The sequence below is a fragment of the Paramisgurnus dabryanus genome, chromosome 3 (genome assembly GCF_030506205.2).
Source record: "Paramisgurnus dabryanus chromosome 3, PD_genome_1.1, whole genome shotgun sequence".
NCBI lineage: Eukaryota > Metazoa > Chordata > Actinopteri > Cypriniformes > Cobitidae > Paramisgurnus > Paramisgurnus dabryanus.
Window position 1 is genome coordinate 40261309 of NC_133339.1, and position 20676 is coordinate 40281984.

The 20676-nt window shown below is 39.7% G+C and overlaps 1 protein-coding gene across 6 annotated transcripts in view; it reads left to right on the forward strand.

The window, feature by feature from the left end:
• Window positions 1–696: 696 nt before the first annotated feature.
• Window positions 697–20676, forward strand: part of sdk2a (sidekick cell adhesion molecule 2a) — a 238341-nt gene continuing 218361 nt past the window's right edge. For all 6 annotated transcript variants that reach the window (XM_073814045.1, XM_073814046.1, XM_073814047.1 and 3 more), the window contains exon 1: window positions 697–1343. In XM_073814045.1, the coding sequence (XP_073670146.1) occupies window positions 1121–1343 (223 nt within the window). In that variant the 5' untranslated portion in view covers window positions 697–1120. The remainder of the gene's footprint in view (window positions 1344–20676) is intronic.

Sequence of the window (20676 nt, forward strand, 5' to 3'; positions counted from 1 at the left end):
TAAACTGATTATGTAACAGATCAGCCAATATTCCTATATTTAGAATATGAGTTATCATTTTTTGATTTTTCCCTCCTTCTCATTGCTCAGTGCGATGTAACTTGATAAGTTGTGCAGTATGTGAGTCATAGCATGCTCTAGTAAGGAGTGTGCAGTAGTCTGTGGATCTGTTCGGAATTTAAAACCAGATTTGTGTCCTCAGGATCAAAGCTTTACACTGAGCCTGCGGTCTCAGTGTGTGTCTATGAGAGAGAGAGAGAGAGAGAGAGAGAGAGAGAGAGAGAGAGAGAGAGAGAGAGAGAGAGAGAGAGCGAGCTAATAATAATGTTTCCTTAGGAGCTTAATGTGTGCTCTTGTCTAACAGAGAATGTATTTTCCAGAGTTAACTTCTAATACTCGCTCACAGGAAACTGTGAACTGCTGTATGATTGTAGCCCCTACTGATTAATAAAATATAGATAAACAAAGTTTGGTGCATATTTGTGTTGCAAACTCTTGAAATATTTTCAAAACATGGCCTCGCCGCAATCTGAGCAAGTTTTAATGAAGCTCAATGAATATTATCAACTCACCGTCATTAAAACGAGATGCACTTCTCTTTATCACCGCATCGTGGCGACATCCCGCAACGCAGAGTTCAGCTTCAGTCCTGAGTTTTCAGGCACTCATACATTGTTGCTCGGTGCACTGAAAGGACACGGGCACTGCATTTTGGGGAAAAACACAGATCGTACCGGACGGAATATTTCCTCAGCGAGTGTCTACTAATTTCAATCTTACTTTTCACCTGCAGTGGATATACAGTGTCGCTTCCAGAGCGCATCTTCATGAGATGCTATATGACGCGCAGGGATGCGAGGGAATCTATTCATTCAGACACTTTTCATCCTTTGAACGCAAAAGACTGAATTCAGCCGAGAATTGTTAAGATTAAAATGTCTACATTCCTTTTCTTATAGCCAAACTTTTGTTGGGGTTTCAGCCACAAATCCTGCTATATTAAATATTAATGATACTAATGATAATTTCAACGTTCGTAGTTCGTGAACGCACAGTTTTTAAAGTTTGACTCATCAGGTTTTCTAGCAATAATTGGTTTGTTTGGTAAACGGCTTGTTTGATGGACTCCTCCTCAGTGCATGCCGGATTCAAACGCGCGGGAGCCACGCGCACAGTCTCTCGCATCGCTCTACGGCGCAACATGTATCCGACTCGGCGCGGGAGAACGCGCGCTGCGGGCGCAGATACGCGTTGGAGCATCATGTCCAGGAGCGCGATAACGCTGAAGTGGAGTGCCGGTTGGATTTTGATGGTTGGCGTCATCAGTAACACTTGGGCGCAAGGTATGTCTCGTATCTTTGGAGGGCTCACATGTGCGTTTAATGAAAAACAAAAATGAAACCTTTTTAATTTGGAACCAACACCGCTTAGAAACTATGAGAATGAGTAAAAATGAAACTGATCCTTTTTTGGATCTTTTTGATCCGTATTGCGTACTTGTTTGAGTCAAACAAAGTATTTAATCTTATTTGCAATAGAAATTAAGTATTTCATTATTGGCATTGAAGTTTGTATATGACCAGATGTGATACCTTCAGGTGTGGTTGAAGTACTACCCTAGGGTCTCTGTATCAACATGCCCCATCACTTTTAGACGTATCCCAAGGGATGGAGAGATCACAAGTGCTACACATTAACACTGCACACTGTATTCTTTCTATCTGTAGTTACTACACCACACCCACACAATGAACAAAGTTTGAGGAGAGGGGTCTGTCTGGAGCGCACAACCTGTGTTCAACAAACTTGCAATCAGATCATACCTTAGGAAAACACAAGTTTATACCTATTTTAAGTGTATGACAGCTGTTGTATTCATTTTTTAACACTACACTCTTAGAGGTTTTTTAAAGGTTCTCCACAGCGATGGCACCGAAGAACCATTTTTTTCAGATCCTCAAAGAACCATTTCTTTCATACTTTTTATAATCTAAAGAGCAAGAGTGTTTTGTGAAACAGAAACGTTCTTTAGATATTTAAGGTTCTTCTTTTTCAGCCAAAAACATCTGTCTCTTCAGTCTCACCCCATGGCGTCAATATTTGACGACACTTGACCATGCGTCAATATGTTGACGCGGAGGGTATACCTTTCGCGTCATTTTTTGACGAACTGGGGACTTCAATACTATTAAGTCCGTTGCATTCTCTTTCCTATTTTCTTACCATTTTCGCGTCGGTTTAGGGTTAGATTTACATAATGACATCCCTACCCAAACCTAACTCTAACCCCAACGCCAGGTGACAACTGTTTAATTTCGCGTACCTAACTCTAACCCCAATGCCAGGTGACAACTGTTTAATTTTGCGTAATCTAACCCTAAACCGACGCGAAAATGGTAAGAAAATAGGAAAGAGAATGCAACGGACGTAATAGTATTGAAGTCCCCAGTTCGTCAAAAAACATATTGACGCATGGTCAAGTGTCGTCAAATATTGACGCCATGGGGTGAGACTGTGTTATATTTTTAAAGGAAAACACCACAGTTTTTCAATATTTTACTATGTTCTTACCTCAACTTAGACTAATTAATACATACCTATCTTTTTTCAATGCGTGCACTTAATCTTTGTGCAGCGCGTCATGAATGTGTTAGCATTTAGCCCTAGCCCCATTTATTCCTTAGGATCCAAACTGGGATGAATTTAGAAACCACCAAACACTTTCATGTTTTCCGTATTTAAAGACTTTTACATGAGTAGTTACACGAGTAAGTATGGTGGCACAAAATAAAACGTGGCGATTTTTTTAAGCGGATAGAAATTTTTAACTATATTGTATGGCGGAAGAGCACTTAGTTTGCAGCACTTCGACCTCGGGCGCAGTAATATTGATGTGAGGGGGGAGTAGTCAGGAGTGATGATGTTACTGCGCGCCGAGGCTGTGGCTTCTAAATTCATCCCTGTTTGGATCCTAAGGAATGAATGGGGCTAGGCTAAATGCTAACACATTCACGACACGCTGTACAAAGTTTCAGTGCACGCATTAAAAAAAGATAGGTATGTATTAATTAGTCTAAGTTGAGGTAAGAACATAGTAAAATAGTGAAAAATTGTGGTGTTTTCCTTTAAGAGTAAAGTAATTGTCTATTTTTTCAGTAGTGGTTTTATTAACTTGGTGTATTGAGCAAATGCTATAAAAATATAGAATTGTACCAATTAATGTCAGATTTGAAATGATAGACTACTGTAGCATTCAGCCCATTTCCTTTAATTATAGCAATTAAGGATAATAAATGTCATTTGCATCCAAAGCTGTATCCTAATGTGCCATAATTTGGTATGTAACATTTTAAGAATCATCGAAAAACCCATAATGATTAAACACTATTGTGAATTTGGGGGGGGGGGGTGCTTGCACCTTCCCAATGTCTATGGCGATTCTGTCCTTGTTCAGAAAACGTTAAAGATCGGTACCGAACATTGACTCAGAATTGACTTGTATTGCAAATTTCAACTTCGTAAACCAACAACATAATTACATCCATCTCCCAGAATGTACTACCATCTGTCTTTTGTTCAGCTCCTTCCTAGGGGTATTTTACCTCTGACAAGGTGTTCTGCTCTGTCCACAGGGTGCATTTCTCATCTATTAGCTCCTGTAAAAATGGTCCCGGCATCCTCGGGCAGATGGCTGATATACGGCCCAGCGATCTATTCTGTTTGACAGATCTTAAACTACAGGCGCCGCTGATGCATTCACTGCCAAGAGGCTTGGATAGGCTGAGGCGCATCTGATAATTGTGATGCCCTCAGTGCTAAAAGCAGCATAGTCCTTGAGTATGTCAGTCTTTGAACCGGCCGCATTGAGATATAAGGGTCCCCTTTCTTATCTGAGAGGCATTCAGGTGTGTCCTATTATGCATAGCACCGGTGTCGCTGACTCTTATTAGCATCCTGCCACGAAGTCTATATGCATCAGCAGCCTATATACGAGGTCTGCAGGGTATTTGTTCAGATCTGCCCAGGGCTGCTTTGTTTTTCTCGTATTGATCCAACTCTTGTTTTCATCCCTAAGTGTACTTTCAATGCCCTTGGATAGCTTTAAGGGAGCTTAGTCGGGACTGAAAGGAAACCCGGCACTTTGGTCAATGGGTAGAAAAAGCTCTCTGAACCTTTTTCACCTCAAGACTTTCTCCAGTGATCAATTGCTTGGCTCCACTTGAGCCTGCCAGACTTTGTAGCCCAGAACGGCCAAATGGGTACAGTACCTGTCACGGAGGGTGCCGTGAAGAAGATGCAGGAGCCAGGCTCTTTCCTTCACGGAAGGTGGCATTAACTACCGGCAGGGAGCGGCGGACCTCTGAAGCCCGACGTTCCCCTGCGGGGTTGCTGTATTTGTTCTAGAGCTGCCTACTAATGAGAGTCAGCGTGACTGCCGTACGGGGTGCGGAGGAACGCGCCGAGGCGTCCTCGTGGAGTGTTGAGCGTTTCATAAATTAAGGGAACCGAGTAGCTGAAGGGGTCTCTTGGGACGCGGTGGTGTCATGCGCTTGTGTTTTCCATCCAAAGGCAGAATGCGCTTCTCGTGCTGTGTTTAATAGCAAACCGGGCTCTAATTCCACTGGGATACCTGATAGAGTCAGCGCAAGAGATGGAGTTAACAGCATGACACTTATTTGCACCGATCATTGAAAAACACACACACACAAAGCTAGTCCCCTTTGGAGAGTATCACCAGTAACACATTGGTAGACCATACCATGCATGTTTCTCGAAATCTCCTTAGATCCTTTAACTCAGAAATCTGTAAAAAGTGTGTGCGCATGAGGACAAAGATGTTTGCATGGATTTAAGCCTAATCCTGATTGTTATATTGAAATTTGCCTGCTTTGGACCCAAACAATGTCTTACTGGCACTTTGTTGCATCACCCGACAGCTGTCAGCCATCTTTTGAATATTCAGATTGTTTTTGTAATCCTCCATGCTTTCAACAAAATTTTTATTTGAATCCTCATTTTTATGCGATTAAAACTGCCTGCTCTTTAGTTGAAGTAGTATAATACACGCACACACAAGTGCACATACAGTACTGTAATATACACACGTCAATATCTTTGGTAATGAGTGTTATACTTGTTTAAACGATAAACCGGTTTGAAAAACGACATACTATTAAGAGTAGAATGGTTTTAAAGGGGATACATCATGGAAATCAGACTTTTTCCATGTTTAATTGCTATAATTGGGTCCTCAGTGCTTCTATCAACCTAGAAAATGTGAAAAAGATCAACCCAGTAACTTAACTTTTGTAAAGCATTCTCTGCAAACATGTGAAAAAATAGATAATTGAAATTTGGCTCCCCTTGTGATGTCAGAAGTGGAAAATACCGCCCCTTAATCTGCACTATCCAACCACGCCCCTGACATTTAGTGGATAGAGAGAGAGAGAGAAATAATTGACAGCACAATTAAGTTTCTATTTCAACAAACCCTCATCATGGCGATCAGTGTTTGCATTTCATCGGCTCATTTGCATTTTTAAAGGACAGACCCCAAACCAGCACGTTTTTGCTCGCACCTACAAAGTGGCCATTTTAAAATGCTCTAATAAATCATCTGTATGGTTTTGTGAGCTAAAAATTTACATATGTACTCTGGGGACACCAAATATTTATCTGACATCTTAAAAATCCCATCCGATGTGCAGAAAGTGAGGGTCTTGAGAGGCATTTGCCCCTCTTTTGCCATGTTGCAGTCAGATTAAACTGTTGCAATGCCAACTTGAAACTGTAAAGCATGCCAAAAGTCTTCTGATTGGTCCACTTGTTGGAACTGACATTAATGAGATGCACTGCATGTAAAAGTATAAATTATTTAGGCACGGCTTCTTAAAGCGTGACATTTATGTACGAGATGCTTCAAATGACGCAAGACGGTCAAATACTGTATAAAACAAATCCCGCAAGTTGGACAAAGAAGGTCATAAAAAATGCGTAGGGATGCGTCTCTGTATGTGCTCTTCAGTGCGAGGGGGCGCACAGAAAGAACTCTTCTGTTTGGCTGTGTTTTGTGATTGATTGCATCACGCCACGCCCCTTTTTTGCATTCAGTATAGATAGACAAATTGCCCATCACTGGAATCATCGCATCGTGTCTGGTTAGGACACGGCGTAAGCCTTGTTTATTCTTGTTTACAATGCGAGTTGCATCATGCAGGAGAGAGCTGCGGGTGAGGACAGTGATGTGCGATGACTGACATGACGATCAAAAAGCACAAGAGAAAGTTTGTTAATAAAAGTTTGAATTTTTTTGTTTGATATAAACCAATTTGTATAATTTTAAGAAAAATATATATTTTTATATTAAGTATTTATATATAATATAAATTATACATACATTTAATTACATTAAAAATTCTTAAATATATACATGCATATGTGTGCATTTATCTATACAAAGGTATAATACACAGTTCACACACACATCTATGATGTAAACAAAAACTTTTACTCGGCTAAAAACTAATCGTGATTAATCTTTATGTATCCCTAGTATTCGCAAAGATGCAATATAGTCAAACAGACAAGGAAGTTCTGCCCTATTTGCCCAAAAACCTGTAGGTATCAAAGGCACAATCTTAAATGGGGATGTTTCTTTACTACCAAAGCATCACCAATAAAAGCTTGTTTCCATATGAACACACGAGACTCCAGTTCTCTGTTTTGATGTCCCAGATGGACCGTAATGAGCATGGAAGACCGCAACTCTCTAGATGCCCTGCCATAATTATGCGCCTGAGCTCCAGTTACAGCATATTTATCTCTATGCTGCGTGACACTTCTTTAATTAAACGTCTTCGAGGCAAGGTCTCGGTATGCCAACAGATGTCTGCTGAATTTTTGACAAAATGCCTGCCTTTCTCTACACTCCCCAGCAAGACGGCCGCGGTTCAGAGCCCCAGGTGAAAGAGAATGACAGCCCACTTCCTGTTTTCCCATGCCGATGTTGTGCGGACACCTCGCCTTCCACTGCTGCAGTCCGCTGATGTTTATTCATACGGCCGGTACGGCAGGAATGAATAAATTGGATGAAAATGAGGCAGCGTGACCTCTGACAGGCTCTGCCTTTTGTATTAATGGATGTCAAACTTTACTTCTTATCTGAGCAGTGGTTTACAATAATCTGCCTTGAGATGAAATATGTTTGTTGCCTAATATAAGAGAACTCACGGACAGACTGCATGCGAGTGTGTATCTCGCTTCAGGAGGCTTTTAAACGGACTCGTTCATGCGGCAAAACTGTTTGGATTGTGCAGAATGGTAATATAATCAGATAAGTTTAGACTTTAGGGCCTGTGCCGGGTAATTGCAGTAAGCCTGAGGGTGTGCGACTGTCAGTGTTTGTGGTGGAGGTAAAGATAGTTAGATGTAGCATTGCATCTGTGGAATACTGCCGTCCAATGCGGTCCCGCAGGAGATCCTTTTGTTTTCTATCTGTTGGCTTTGAATGAGTGAAAGAAGCCATTTTATTATTCTACACATAATAACGTCCTTTCATTAGACAGTGCTGGAACAATATTGTTATCTGGCTATAGTTTTGATTATGTCTTAAAGAACAGTTCGCCCCTAAAATGAAATGAAGTCATTATTTATTCACTGCAATGACATGCCAGCCCAGTATTATATTCTGTTTTCTATTCTTTCCTTTTTCTATTATTGTATGCCGTTGTTGTGAAACACAAGGACGAACATCTGTGTTTTTAAAAATAAGGGATATTGTAATTTATATTGCAAAAACTTCAAAAATGTACCACAAAGGTAGCATTTAAGTAGTCCATCCAACTTGTGCACTAATACTGATATTCCAATTCTATTGTCCTTTCCATTTTTCGAAAGTAGCATAAAATTAAGAAAAAAAAAAACTTCTGTATCTCTTATGACATAAGGTCAAAGTCCCTTTAGGGAAGTCGCGCCACTAGGCAGGCATGTTTCCAGGCAGTTATTTCAGTCATCCAAGACTATAAAATCCTATCTACTGAAATGGAGAAAGACAGTATATCTAAAATCGTGTGCTAAAATCACAATTAAACAATTTTCTGACCAACAATTAAACCTGACATCAAATTTGGTTTCTAAATCTCAAACTGCAATCAATAACAACATATGGAAGGTTGCATCCCAATTCGACGTCTGGATCCTTCGAAGGATGCGACTCTTAAGGGGGGACTTGGTCTTCGAAGGATGCAAACTCAAACCGAACTGAAATGAGACGGTCCAGCTTACAGTGGGAATTGAGTCACTTGCTGATAACAAAAATCTGGCTCCATATTTTTTTTTTAAAAGTCTATTAGGTCTCAGCTGTTGTGTCCCGTTGACAAGCATAGTGGGCAGGAACAGCTAGTGATGCAACTCCCCCCGTAGGCTAGACCGGCTTTGTGGACTTTAGAGGATGCAGCCTTCAAAAACCGAGCCTTGCCTTTAAAGTCCCCGGGCTTAAAAGGATGCAGAGCTTGAATTGGGATGCACCCAACAGCAAAACCGTTTCAGACTTTAAAAATAAAATGGAGTCAGATATTTTTTTTTTCATTTTCTTTTAGAGAATATGTTGCATTGATCGAGATTTAACTACCCAACAGTATATCGAATTAAACAACCTTAGAAATATACAAAAGTAAAATGCAACTCGCACAGTGTGGCAGCAACAATATTAATTCACACCATTAAAACATCATTTATAATTGTAAAACAGTGACAAGGACCTTAAAGTTGCAAAATATACCATCTGATGGATTCTTCAAATGAAGGACGCATTATGAGGCCACATCTGAAGGCTTTTAAATGAGCCTCCGAATTGGGACAGCCTTCGTTGCAGCGACATAATGGGCTTTAAAATATGGCCTTCGGAGGATACAGCCTTCGAATTGGGATGCACCCTAAGTCTTTTTAACCCCTTCCCCGCCATTGACAAGTTATCTCGTCAATTAAAAGAAAACGTTTCCCTGCCAATGCCGCTTCCCTTACAAGTCTTCTTGTACCATTCACACACATGCTTCCTTGACGGCGCTTCTGCTATATTTTCATTAACCAAAGGTGCTGTTTTCGACACCCTCTTTGAGGCTTTGAATCATGGTTCGAAACAGTAAGGAAAGTATCAGTGCTTCATTCGAGGCTTCATTTTCCCATCACTAATGAAAATCACAAAAATATGCTGGGAGGCAACTTTAAAAAAAAAAAGGTGGCAAGGAATGGGATAAGGAAGTTGTGTCACTGTGGCGCCATGTTAGCAATGACTCCAGGTAAAGCAATGCCTGTCAGATACTGCACAAAGTCCCCGCCTCAGAGGATGTCATTCTTTAACGGCTGACGATTGGCTCATTTTACTGGAAGGCGGGACAAGAGCGGCCATATTGACCATTGCAATCTCCTCAGTTTATAGAAATAGCAGTGAAGCATCTCGTTAATATTACATTTCTTTGGCATTGCATTATCCCCAATTCATAGGAATAGGAGTGCGCAATTTCGCTCTATAAGGTTTACTGAAGGATGTAAAAGCGTTCATTTTTTGGGTGAACTATTCCTCTGAAGATTTCACAGAAAAAATCCTTTCCTTGTAGCATCATACCAAATCCTGTGAAAATGTGTTTATCACCATTTGGCTCCAGATTCACAGTCTGGCTCCAGTCAGTAAGGAAGCAGTTTCTGTCAATGACCAGCTGCTCGGCCGCTCATTTCACGATGATAATGAGAATCCTTCAGTTTTGTAATCTTCTGCTCTCCTAATATTGTTACAGCGTTCAGTTTTACTTCAACTGATAGATGCTAGAGAACAAACATCATCACGCCAGCTGCAATCTCATTCGTTTCCATTCATTATTAATGCAGGAAACAAATGTTGATTCACAGTCACCACAACAGATCCCTTCCACTCACAGCTTCAGTATGTATTATGTTTAATTCAGGCCATTAGTCCAATGGCACTTGAAGGTTGATGCTGTTTTATTTTGACATTATTTGTAAGGCTATTATAAAACAGTCAATTTATTTGCACTGAATAAAGATTGATTTTTTTAGCCTGACAGTAAGGTGCTCTGGGAAATATAGTTTTCTCTTTCTTTTATTTCCTTGCAAGGCTAACCGAGCGTCTTGTGAACTGACCAATTTAATGTTTTAATAGATTAGAGACATTTAATGCAGACACTGTTATCGCACTATAAGGTACAAGGCCCATAAAAAGTCAATTTCACCGCAGCCTGGGCTTAATATTGCTTTATAAAATGAATCGCTTTGTCGGCAAAGCATCTGTGATCTCACATTCAGTGCTATTACTATTATTAATGTGGCAATTGATATGTTGCCTGGCAACTGTAAACAGTTAGCATGCAGCTAGCATTGTAATTCTAATAATTACCATTAATAAATGATGCTACAGTATTTATTCAACACTGGCAATTTCCAAAAGCAATAATTTAGGTTTGCATTGTCTTTAACTTAAACTTCTGTATACTGTAAGTGGCTTTGGATAAAAGTGCCTGCCAAATGCATAAATGTTACACATGCCACCGACAATCTGTTAATTTATCCTTTAAAGACATCATACTATCAAAATCAATCTTTTACAGTTGTGATAAATGTCAACGGTCTTATTGAGAATGATTCATCTTTCTACAGTAAATGTCTTTTTCCTTTATCTCGAATCAAAATATCATTTTCTTTCCTTTGCTTCTGTTGTTGTAAAAGCGGCATGATGTCATAGCCTGACTTTTCTAAGCTCAATCTAATCGTGAAGAATAAGGTTTTGCACAAACCACGACCATCTAACCAGAGAAATGCTGTAATACAATCTCAGGTTTTGCAGGTGATGGATTATATGATGTTTAAGATGGATGAAAAGACAGAACCTGTACAGAGATATAATGCCGTAAGACTGATAAGATAAGTCAGTGAGCTGCTCGACGAGAGCATTGTCAATAATGAAATTCCTGCCTTCGGAGGAAACTCATTATTTCGGGGCTAATTTAAATAAAAGAGCATCGGCTTGAATGAATTTGCTTTTCAATTTCTGTTTGTTTACTGCAACAAGAGGGAAAACGCCTGTGGTATTATAGGCTTAATAAACGTTCTGCATGTGCGTTTGCTTCGGGCAGATTCGCTTAGAAACTCAAGGCGAATTTTTCACTTTTAAGTCGAAATGGAAATGGCTGGTGTGTATGTGAAGTCTTTATACAGCGAAGGTTATTTCTGTTGAATAACCTTAACGCACCGTGAACGTCTTTTGAAGAGACCTTCGCTTCTCGACGAAATGAAATTAGCGAATCTTTTAAAGTAATCTTGAATTGTCCGGGAAAGGGGAAAATGTGATACTCTTGACGGAGTGTCATTTTCCGACCGCATATAAGCTTGTTTCAAGCCCCTGGGCTGTTCTGTGTAAACATTTAAACAACAGAAGCTTGACTGAAGGGAAACAGCAGCTAGAAACAAAGCCCTCTACATCTCTTTCCTTATTCAGCGTCATCCTCCTGGGAAAGTGAGAGTGCATTCTTGTGTTGTGAATAAAATAGCAAAGTGGCAACACGACCGAATGATAGAGACATTGATAGAAAGATTGAAAAAGAGAGATAGGGAGAGAGGGGGGAGAGGAAAAGAGACGCAAGCCTTGTTTTTTCGTTTTCGTAAAAAGCTTCGGCGCTCTGAACCCATTTATGTGCACAAAAGACTGTTCTGGCTGTAAAAAAAGGTGCTCAATCCGAGCCCGACCAATCAGAGCGCAGATAATTTTACCCATAAAACAATCTTTTCCTTTCCGTTCATCTGAGTTCTTTCTCTCAGTAACAAAAAATCCTTTTCTACATCATGAAGCAGGGCTATAAACCACTTTAGGATGGCTTTCACACTTTCAAATATTACCAAAATATTGACATCATCTATTCAGCCTCATAAATTTCCAAACCTGTATGCTGTTATTTTGCCTGTGAAACGCACACAAATTTCTAAAACATCTTTTTTTTCACACAATGTACTTTTCACACCCTTAAAGGTGCAATGTGGGACTTTCAGAAGGATCTCTTAACAGAAATACAATATAATATACATAACTATAATATCAGTGGTGCTACAAAGCGCGTTTGTCACTACGTGGTCTCAGACGATGACATGTTTGTCCTGCGGCAGCTACCGTAACTTCTCTTTGCATTTTGAAATTGAGGGGTGAGCTGTGGTTGCAATTCAGTGTCACACCACTAGATGACATGGAAGTCGCCGCCATGTTTCTACAGTAGCCCTAAATGGACAAACTGTTCTACAATAAAGCAATAAGCCCCAAGAAGCAGTGGGTTACCAGTTCGCGTCGTGGCTAACAACGCCCCTTAGGTGTTATAAAATGCACTGTAACCCCCCTGCTTCGTGGGGGTTATTGCGTTTATAAAGCACTTACTTCATATGCATAACGTTAGCGGGATTTTATAAAATAAAACACAAATAAGTTGTAATTATATTAGTACAAATATTACTCTTCCGCCAAACAAAGTAGTTCCTGAGAATCAAGTGTGACTGAAACAGAGTGCAGTTCCCAACCAACACAGACGCAGCAAAGACACAATGAAAATATGATTTAAGACTGTGGTGTTTACTTTATAAACCAGCATTCATCTAATTATTACATTAACATTTATATTGTGCAACTGTTGAAGTGATGATCAAATATGCTTGAAAGCATGGTGAATTCTTTCCCCGTCAGGGTTTTTTTTTTAAGTTGCCAACCAGTTTTAGTTTAGTGCCTTGCAGAAAAATTATCTTCTTTAAACAAACATAAAATATCAAATGAAAGAACAGACCCTCCGCTTTCAAACAAAAACAAAAAAGCCGTTTCATCCTACCTACATTTGTTTTCTTATCACCTCTCAGATTTTTTAGCTAAAAGCGGAGATAATTCCATTTTTGTGAAAAACTTTTGTTAGAGATCAGATTCAGAGCCATCAAAACACGGTGGTGTTAGTGTTGAGTAAATGCGTCACTGTTTAAGTTAGGTAAGATCCTCAGCGAACGTTTTCTCTCTATTGATTAGATGACTCAACAATATTTATTGACATTTATCTGGATATCGCCATAATTGTGCAATTGTATACAACTTAAAAATATGATTAAAGACTGTGGTGTTTATTTTCATAAATCAGTATGCAGCTACAGTGGCGCAGTGATACTTATGTAATGCGGTCTGAACCGTGGGTTTACCGGGGTATTTTATCATGGCTTAGAACGTGTTTCAACCAATCAGAATGAAGAACCAGAACTACCCATTTTATAAAGTGCATTTGGTCACTACGTTGTCTCAGATGACGACTTGTTTGTCCTGTGGCAGCTATCGTAGCTTCTCTTTGCATTTCAAAATTGAAAGGTGAGCTGTGGACTGAGCCGTTGGTTCCAATTCGCAGTCTCACCGCTAGATTACATGGAATTAGCCGCCATGTTTTTTACAGTAGCCCTAAATGGACAAACTGTTCCACGAAGCGAGTTTTGTCACTACGTTGTCTCAGACAACGACATGTTTGTCCTGTGGCAGCTACCGTAGCTTCTCTTTGTGTTTTAAAGTGTGTGGAGTGAGCCCTTGGTTGGAATTCAGTCTGAAAACCCACACTGAACATTTAAACCCACTAAAAGGACGACAAACACTATGGCTGCGTTTACACTTGGCATTAACATGCGACCTGTATCCGGATGTTGTCCACATACTAGGGTTGGGCGATGTCCCCATAAATTGGCAGTTGACGATGGTTACGTAAACCATCGCGATGGACGATGATATCGTTAGGCGGGGGGGGTATTTTAATTTTTCGTTATTATTCGTTATTATATAATTTTTATTCGTTATTTTACTTTATTACTTCCACTTAAGAAGAGTTGTGCACTTTTTATTTTAATATATATTTTACATAAATACTATTCTGTACTTAAAATCTATAATTTTGTTATTTTACTATCCCAACTAATGTCTCTTTCCTATAGGTTGCACATAAGGGGAAAAGGTAGCTTTAATCCACTGAAGAAGAGTTGTGCACTTTTAAGCACCTTTTAATCTCTTTACATAAATATTTTTTTCTATTTAAAAGCTATAATTTCATTATTTTACTAACCCAACGACTCCTCCGCGCTTTCCAAATTTTGCACGTAAATATCTGTGCATATGTGCCACCAGTACTCCGTCAGAGAGCGGGTCTTCAGCACCGCGGGGAGCAGCCAGCACTTCAATCCGCAGCTTATTAAAACTAGACAAAGTGAACAGGGCCAGACACATCTAAATTTAAACATGGTCTGTGTATGTAAATCCCGCGTTTCGGTCGGAGTGTTGTTCCCGTTTTCTTGTTCTTGACGTTCCCTGAATTCTGGGTTTATATCTTAATCTGCCGCTTCAGTGCAGTATAGCCTCAATGTAACAATGAGCACGATCTCCCGAGACACTACAAAAGGCTACTAATAAATGATTAATATGGGCTGTTTTCTTGTACAAAATTAAATATTTTAAGATAAATGTACAACATGTAAAAAGGCAAGATTCTAGCAATGTCAAGATTAGGGATGGGCATTTTCCAGTAATTTACTAATTTTTTTAATATTTAATTTTTCGAATATTTAAGCTCTTAAAGAACGAATATTCGTTTATTTAAATTATGTTAATTAAGACATGCGTGTTTTGTATTTTTCATTTTGTCATAATTTCACAGAAGGCTAATAATTAGGAAATATCCACAGCAAGCTAAACTTATATTTAATTATTGCCATTAAACTGCCATGTGCAGTTATCCGGTTAATTTTCGAAAGAGCACCGCAAATAATAAATGTTCTCCGTTTCATTTCGTTCTCCGTGTCTGTCTCTTTATTAACAAAATAAAGTAGACTTTATAACAGAAAGCTTACAAATCTCTTATGATGTGTTGAATCGGGCGGCGGAGAAGCACGTTTAATAACACGTGAGCCCTCACTGAGCCAGTGGCCAAATACGGCGCGGCGGGGACAAACCCGGAGATAAAAGGAAAAACTTAAATTCGTCTGCAATCTGCATTGCCAAACAATCTGAAATACATACAAATTAATGTTCATGTATATTTTACATTTAAGTCTGTAAAAGACAGTATAGATGAAGTGAAAAACCATTAAATAAGTTGTTACCCTTTGGTGGCACATTAAAAACAAACAAACATTCGAATAGCATTTTTTAAATTCGAATTATTATTGCCATTCGAATATCCGTGCCCATCCCTAGTCAAGATCAAATGCCCGACATTTCACAGACTAACACACGTCACGTCTCACGTCTTCTATTTAATTTATAGACCAATTCACGCAAAGATATTAGGTTAACTATAGTCTATATAGAAGAGAGTAAGTGTATGTCGACTCGCAGCGGAGTGGGGAGGGGCGTGGCATCACGATGGTGTCTCTCCATCGTGATGTCAGTCAATCATCACGATGGACGATGATATCGTCTATCGGCACAACCCTACCACATACACATTGAAAAGACAAGTGTAAACGCGTCTGTGATCGGAATGTTATCCGATCTGTGTGTCCTGATGCAGAGGTAGTCGAGGACGCTTTGTGATCGGATCTCAGTGTAATGTAAACGCAATCCAGCCATCGTATCTGCATTTACAGGTCAACGTCACAAAAAACCCCGCCCACTATCATCTCACTGACAAGTGTCAAAAATAAAGGACGTTAGGTCATGGAGCGCAGGTGAGAGACGCATACATTCATATTTGTGGAGCAATGAAAGCTACGCTTAAAAGTATCTTAATAAATCGATATTCAAAAGCATTTGAACACTGCTGACTGTATTTAAGTTATTCAGGCATATGTTATATGTTTCTATTCATAGAGAGATTTAATATTTAATAGCAGAATTCAGGATCGTTATAATGTTTGAGTTTCCATGGCGACATATCAACGTGAATGTTGCGCTTGTTTCTGGTCAATCGGCTGTTTCTGTCTCATTTAACACATTTTAAGTTACTTTAAAACACGTACAAACCATAATAACATTAGCCAAATACATTTTTTCAGTGTTGGTTTTATGCAAGGTTACTTATATGTGTTTGTAAATTACATTACTTCTTACGCACTATGAACAGGAAATTTAGGAAATTGTTAGCTCTTTTAATTAAATCATATTAAAATTACCAGGAAACATAACTAACAACAGTTTATGGTTAAAATATAAATATACATATAAGTTTAGGCAGAGGCAAAAGCCCGTTATTAGGGCAGAATAAAACAGTGGAGTCGGTCATGTTTCACACGGATTTTGTTGTTGATTTAAAGCATGCGGGTGAAAGTCAAGTTCAGGTAAAGTTAAACAGGACATTCATCCGCGGTGCGGACGCTATAAGGCTTTTAAAGATAAGGCTTTTAAAGCTAAAAAATATAATGCTTAAAATGTGGACATCACGGTTGTTGGGGTTGCTAGTTATTCTCTGCTGTTCAGTAGCACTGTACAATACGGGATTGCGGTTAGCGCGAAAACCCTAAATCATGTGGCTAAAGACAGCTGTACCCATTTTGATTGACAGCTATCCACCCAGCGCGCGTCTCCCCGCACGGGATCCGATCACACATCCAGATACAGAAGCCACATTTATGTGACAAATGTAAACGCGCCGTGTCCTGATATACGGATGATCGGATCTGCGTGAACGGATCACCGAGATCGCATGTTAATGCAAAATGTAAACGCAGCCTATGAAAACCTCCAAAATATTATACAGCATTGTCTTCCAAAAGTTGTCAAGTCTTTCTATAAAATATCATTATGTGTTAAAGGGATAGTTCTGTCATCATCTACTCACTCTCATGTTGTTACAAACCTGCATCAATTTCTTTGTTCTGATAAACATGAAGGAAGACATTTTGAGAAATGTTTGTAGCCAAACCATTTGTGGACCTCATTTAGTTCCATAATATTCTTTTTTCTACTATGGAAGTGAATGGGGTCCACGTACGGTTGGGACACAATATAACTTCCTTCGTGTTTATCACACCAAAGAAAGTTATGTGCGTTTGTAACTACATGAGAGTAAGCAAATGATAATTTTTGGGTGAACTATCCCTTTAAACATGTGGAAAGTTGTTTATCAATTCTCAATGTGTTGGGCTAAATATAAGTGAGGTTTCGTCACAGAAAACCTTTTCAAGAGACATAACAGACATGGTTACTACAAACCAAAAAAGTTACATTTACATATACTGTAGACTTGTAATTTAGTAGACTAGAGATAAACAGCTATAATATACAGTACGTAGTACCACCCTGCCGAGTTCCAGGAGTAAGTTAGAAAAGTGAAAAAGTTAGGGTATAAGAGATGCTTAAAGTAGATGAAAGAGGACAGATTTAATAAAATAAGTATACTCAGCTAAAGATATGCTGGGATAAGCTCCAGAACTCCCATGGGTTTGTATGTAGGATAAGCGGAATAGATGGATGGAGATAAATAGGAAGTGCTTTACGGTCATAAACTGCAGTGTGAGAATTCTTCAGAAATATACCTTTAGTGTTTCACAGTCAAACAACAACAACAAGGTTGAACAACACAACCGTGAGGAAGCAACTGCAGAATTTCGATTTTGAGGTCATCTGTTCCTTTAAAGAAATCATCACTGTGAAAAACCCTATTTCCACATTGTGAGCAGACATCTGAGTCTATAATTCCACATCGTGAACAGACATCTGAGTCTATAAAGGATGGGAAGGCATTTCTGAAACCATGGCACGCCTACCGTGGCAGTGGATGGAAATGTCTCAGATTGTGAAGTCGTCTCCTGTCTCCCAAACCCCCGCCTCTTTCCTCCATCCATTGGCAGTCAGCCTGGGCGCTTGCCTGGTTGGGAGCTTCTGGCTGCATCTCAATGCCTTGTGCTGGGTATTGATTAGGACAAACCATGAGTTTTTCCCATCGGTCTCAGCCGTTTGATGTCATCTGCGTTACTTTCTTTCTTTCCCTATTATTTTGTGTCTTCAATCTCGCCAGCGTCTCTTCAAATGCCGGCGACGTAGCCATCGAACGCCCCCCTGCGAACGCTATGCGCCGCTTGATGTTTCTTTACATCGCACCTTCCTTGCAAAACAAATTGACTGTTGCTTTGAGGTGGAAACTCACAGGGCCCTGGTGGGTTTCTTAAAACTGCTATGTGTTTTACCAGGCGTACGGTGGGTGTATACACATTGACTACAGTCACAGTTTCAAGATTGATCTGGTATCATCATGTCATTTTTGGTGCAGTTATGTACATTAATTTGTTAACAATGACCACATTTCTTAAAACGGAGCTGAAACGTGACACGTGTGTTTTTGTTGTGCAGTAAAAGTGGTCAATTTAATTGTTAGATTTAAAAATCAATCTTTTGCAGCTAACAGCGGGTTGCTTTGGGAAGGGACATTTTGTTTTGCTCTGTTTTGTTCGGCTAAGCTATAATTGCGAGTGTCTTGCAAAGTGACCGATTTAATGTGTTAATAGATTAGCCGCATTTAATTTGGACCTGTGTTATTACAATGACGTACAAGACCCAAGAAAAGTCAATTTCATCCCGGCCTGTGCCCTGAATGATTTAGCGAGCGTTAGAGAAGCTAGTGAGGTTAAATGGAAAGCTGTGGTGCATTGCTATGTGCTCCTCTCCGGGTAATGAATACTGACAGGGATAAAAGAGATCCAGTGCGGATATTTCTTTTAATTTCAAAGGGGGCATAAAAGCAGATGCCAATAAAAGCCTTTATAGCCCTGATATGTCTAAACCGATGCGAAAACACGTGCTGCAAATATTCGCGTGCAGCCTCACACTGATGGAAAATTGCCCCCTTGTTTAAGAACGAAAGCATTGCTTTTGAGCTCGGACTTGAAACGTTTCCAGAAACATCAGGGCTTCCAGAATTGAGCAGACCAAATTCACCATGTCCACCATTAGAATCAATTCTTGCCGATGCAGAAACAAGTTTGAAAGGGGGAGACGCTCTTTGTAAAATAAACCCCTGTCATGTCTGGCCCTGTTTATTAGCGAGATCGTACAAAGGAAAGGAAAAACACACTGGTGAGAGTGAGAGATGAAAAGAGAGAGAATGAGAATAGAGTGCAGCGGAGGACAGATATTGCTGCAGTGCCTCACATCCCAAAGTCTCTCTTGAATCCACGTAGCTTGACGAGCTCCAACAGTCAAGTGTGTGTGTTTGCGAGGCAGTTTTGCTTTTTGTGTGTGTTTATGTGATGCGGTAGATTTTATTTTTAATGTTCGGTTTTCAGTGTCGGATTTCTGTTCGTGTAAAAGATAAAAACGTAAGTGACCCCCTGATCTTTCTTTGAATTTTTGGGATTTTCGTAGGGCTGTAACTGAGTAGGTTGATAATTAATCTGTTGAGTGTTTTTGTGCTTCATATTTTTCCTAACGGTCTCCTTTAAACGCAAGCAATTAAAGTCTATATGATGTACACTCATATGAAAAATGCAGGGTTATTTTCAACCCAGCTTTGGGTCAAAAGGGAACGAACCAAACCCACTGGGTTGTAATTTATGCTGGGTTGTTTCAACCCAAAATGCTTGGTTGTTTCAACTCATTGTTGGGTCCAATCTTATGTTTGAACCTAAATGTGAGTTGACGGTATGTGAAAAAAACAACCCTACAATGAAAAAACGTCTCTTCCGAGGTCCTGACTCTCTGTGGTCGTTAAAAATCCCAGGATGTCCTTGGAAAAAGAGCAGGGGTGTGCCCTGGCATCCTGGCCAAACTTACCCATTGGCCTACTAATCATCCCCTCATACTAATTGGCTATATCACTCTGTCTCCTCTCCACTAATAAGCTAATGTGTGGTGGGCGTTCTGGCGCAATATGGCTGCCATCACATCCAGGTGGATGCTGCTCCCATGATGCAAATTTCCGCGTGAATGTCTCGATGACTTGAAAATGGGTCCTTATTATTCTGACCTGTTAATGCTGCGTTTACACCAGCTGCGGTAGAGGCGTCAAGCGCAAGTGATTTCAAATGTTTTGTCAATGTGAAGACACTCAAACTGTTCAAGCGGCAAACTATGCGTGGTAGACGTGATTTTGATGTAATTTTGACGCCTGAAACGTGGCTGGTGTAAACCCAGGGTAAGGATAAAACAAATTGATCCTTAACAGCCGAGGCTATCCCAAGATTCATTGCGCGCCTCCATCACCACCCTATGGATAAGACAGACGCCTTTGGTGTGAGAGACCTGGGTTCGAATCCACTGTGACACTTCATTGTGTCCCTGAGCCACTTACCCCCTAGTTGCTCCAAAGGTGTGCAACCTCTGACTTATAGCAATTGTAAGTCGCTTTGGATAAAAGCGTCAGCTAAATGAATAAATAAAAATAACTGCTGAATATAATGTCTGGATATTTTAAAATAAACAATTTATATATTAAATAAAAGTGTTTATTATGTCACTGTTTTAGTATTGTAAGTTATGTTTTGTGGGAATATTGTTCTATTTATGTTGCGTATATTTCTAAGGTTGATTAATTTGATATACTGTTGAATACGTGTCATATTTTCTAAAATAAAATGAATCTTTTTCTGGTTCCATATTTATTTTAATAAGTCAGAAACGTCTCTGCTGTGTATTGCTGACAGGCGCCGTGGTTGCGTTCAGCAGGTGACGCAAATTATGGGTCC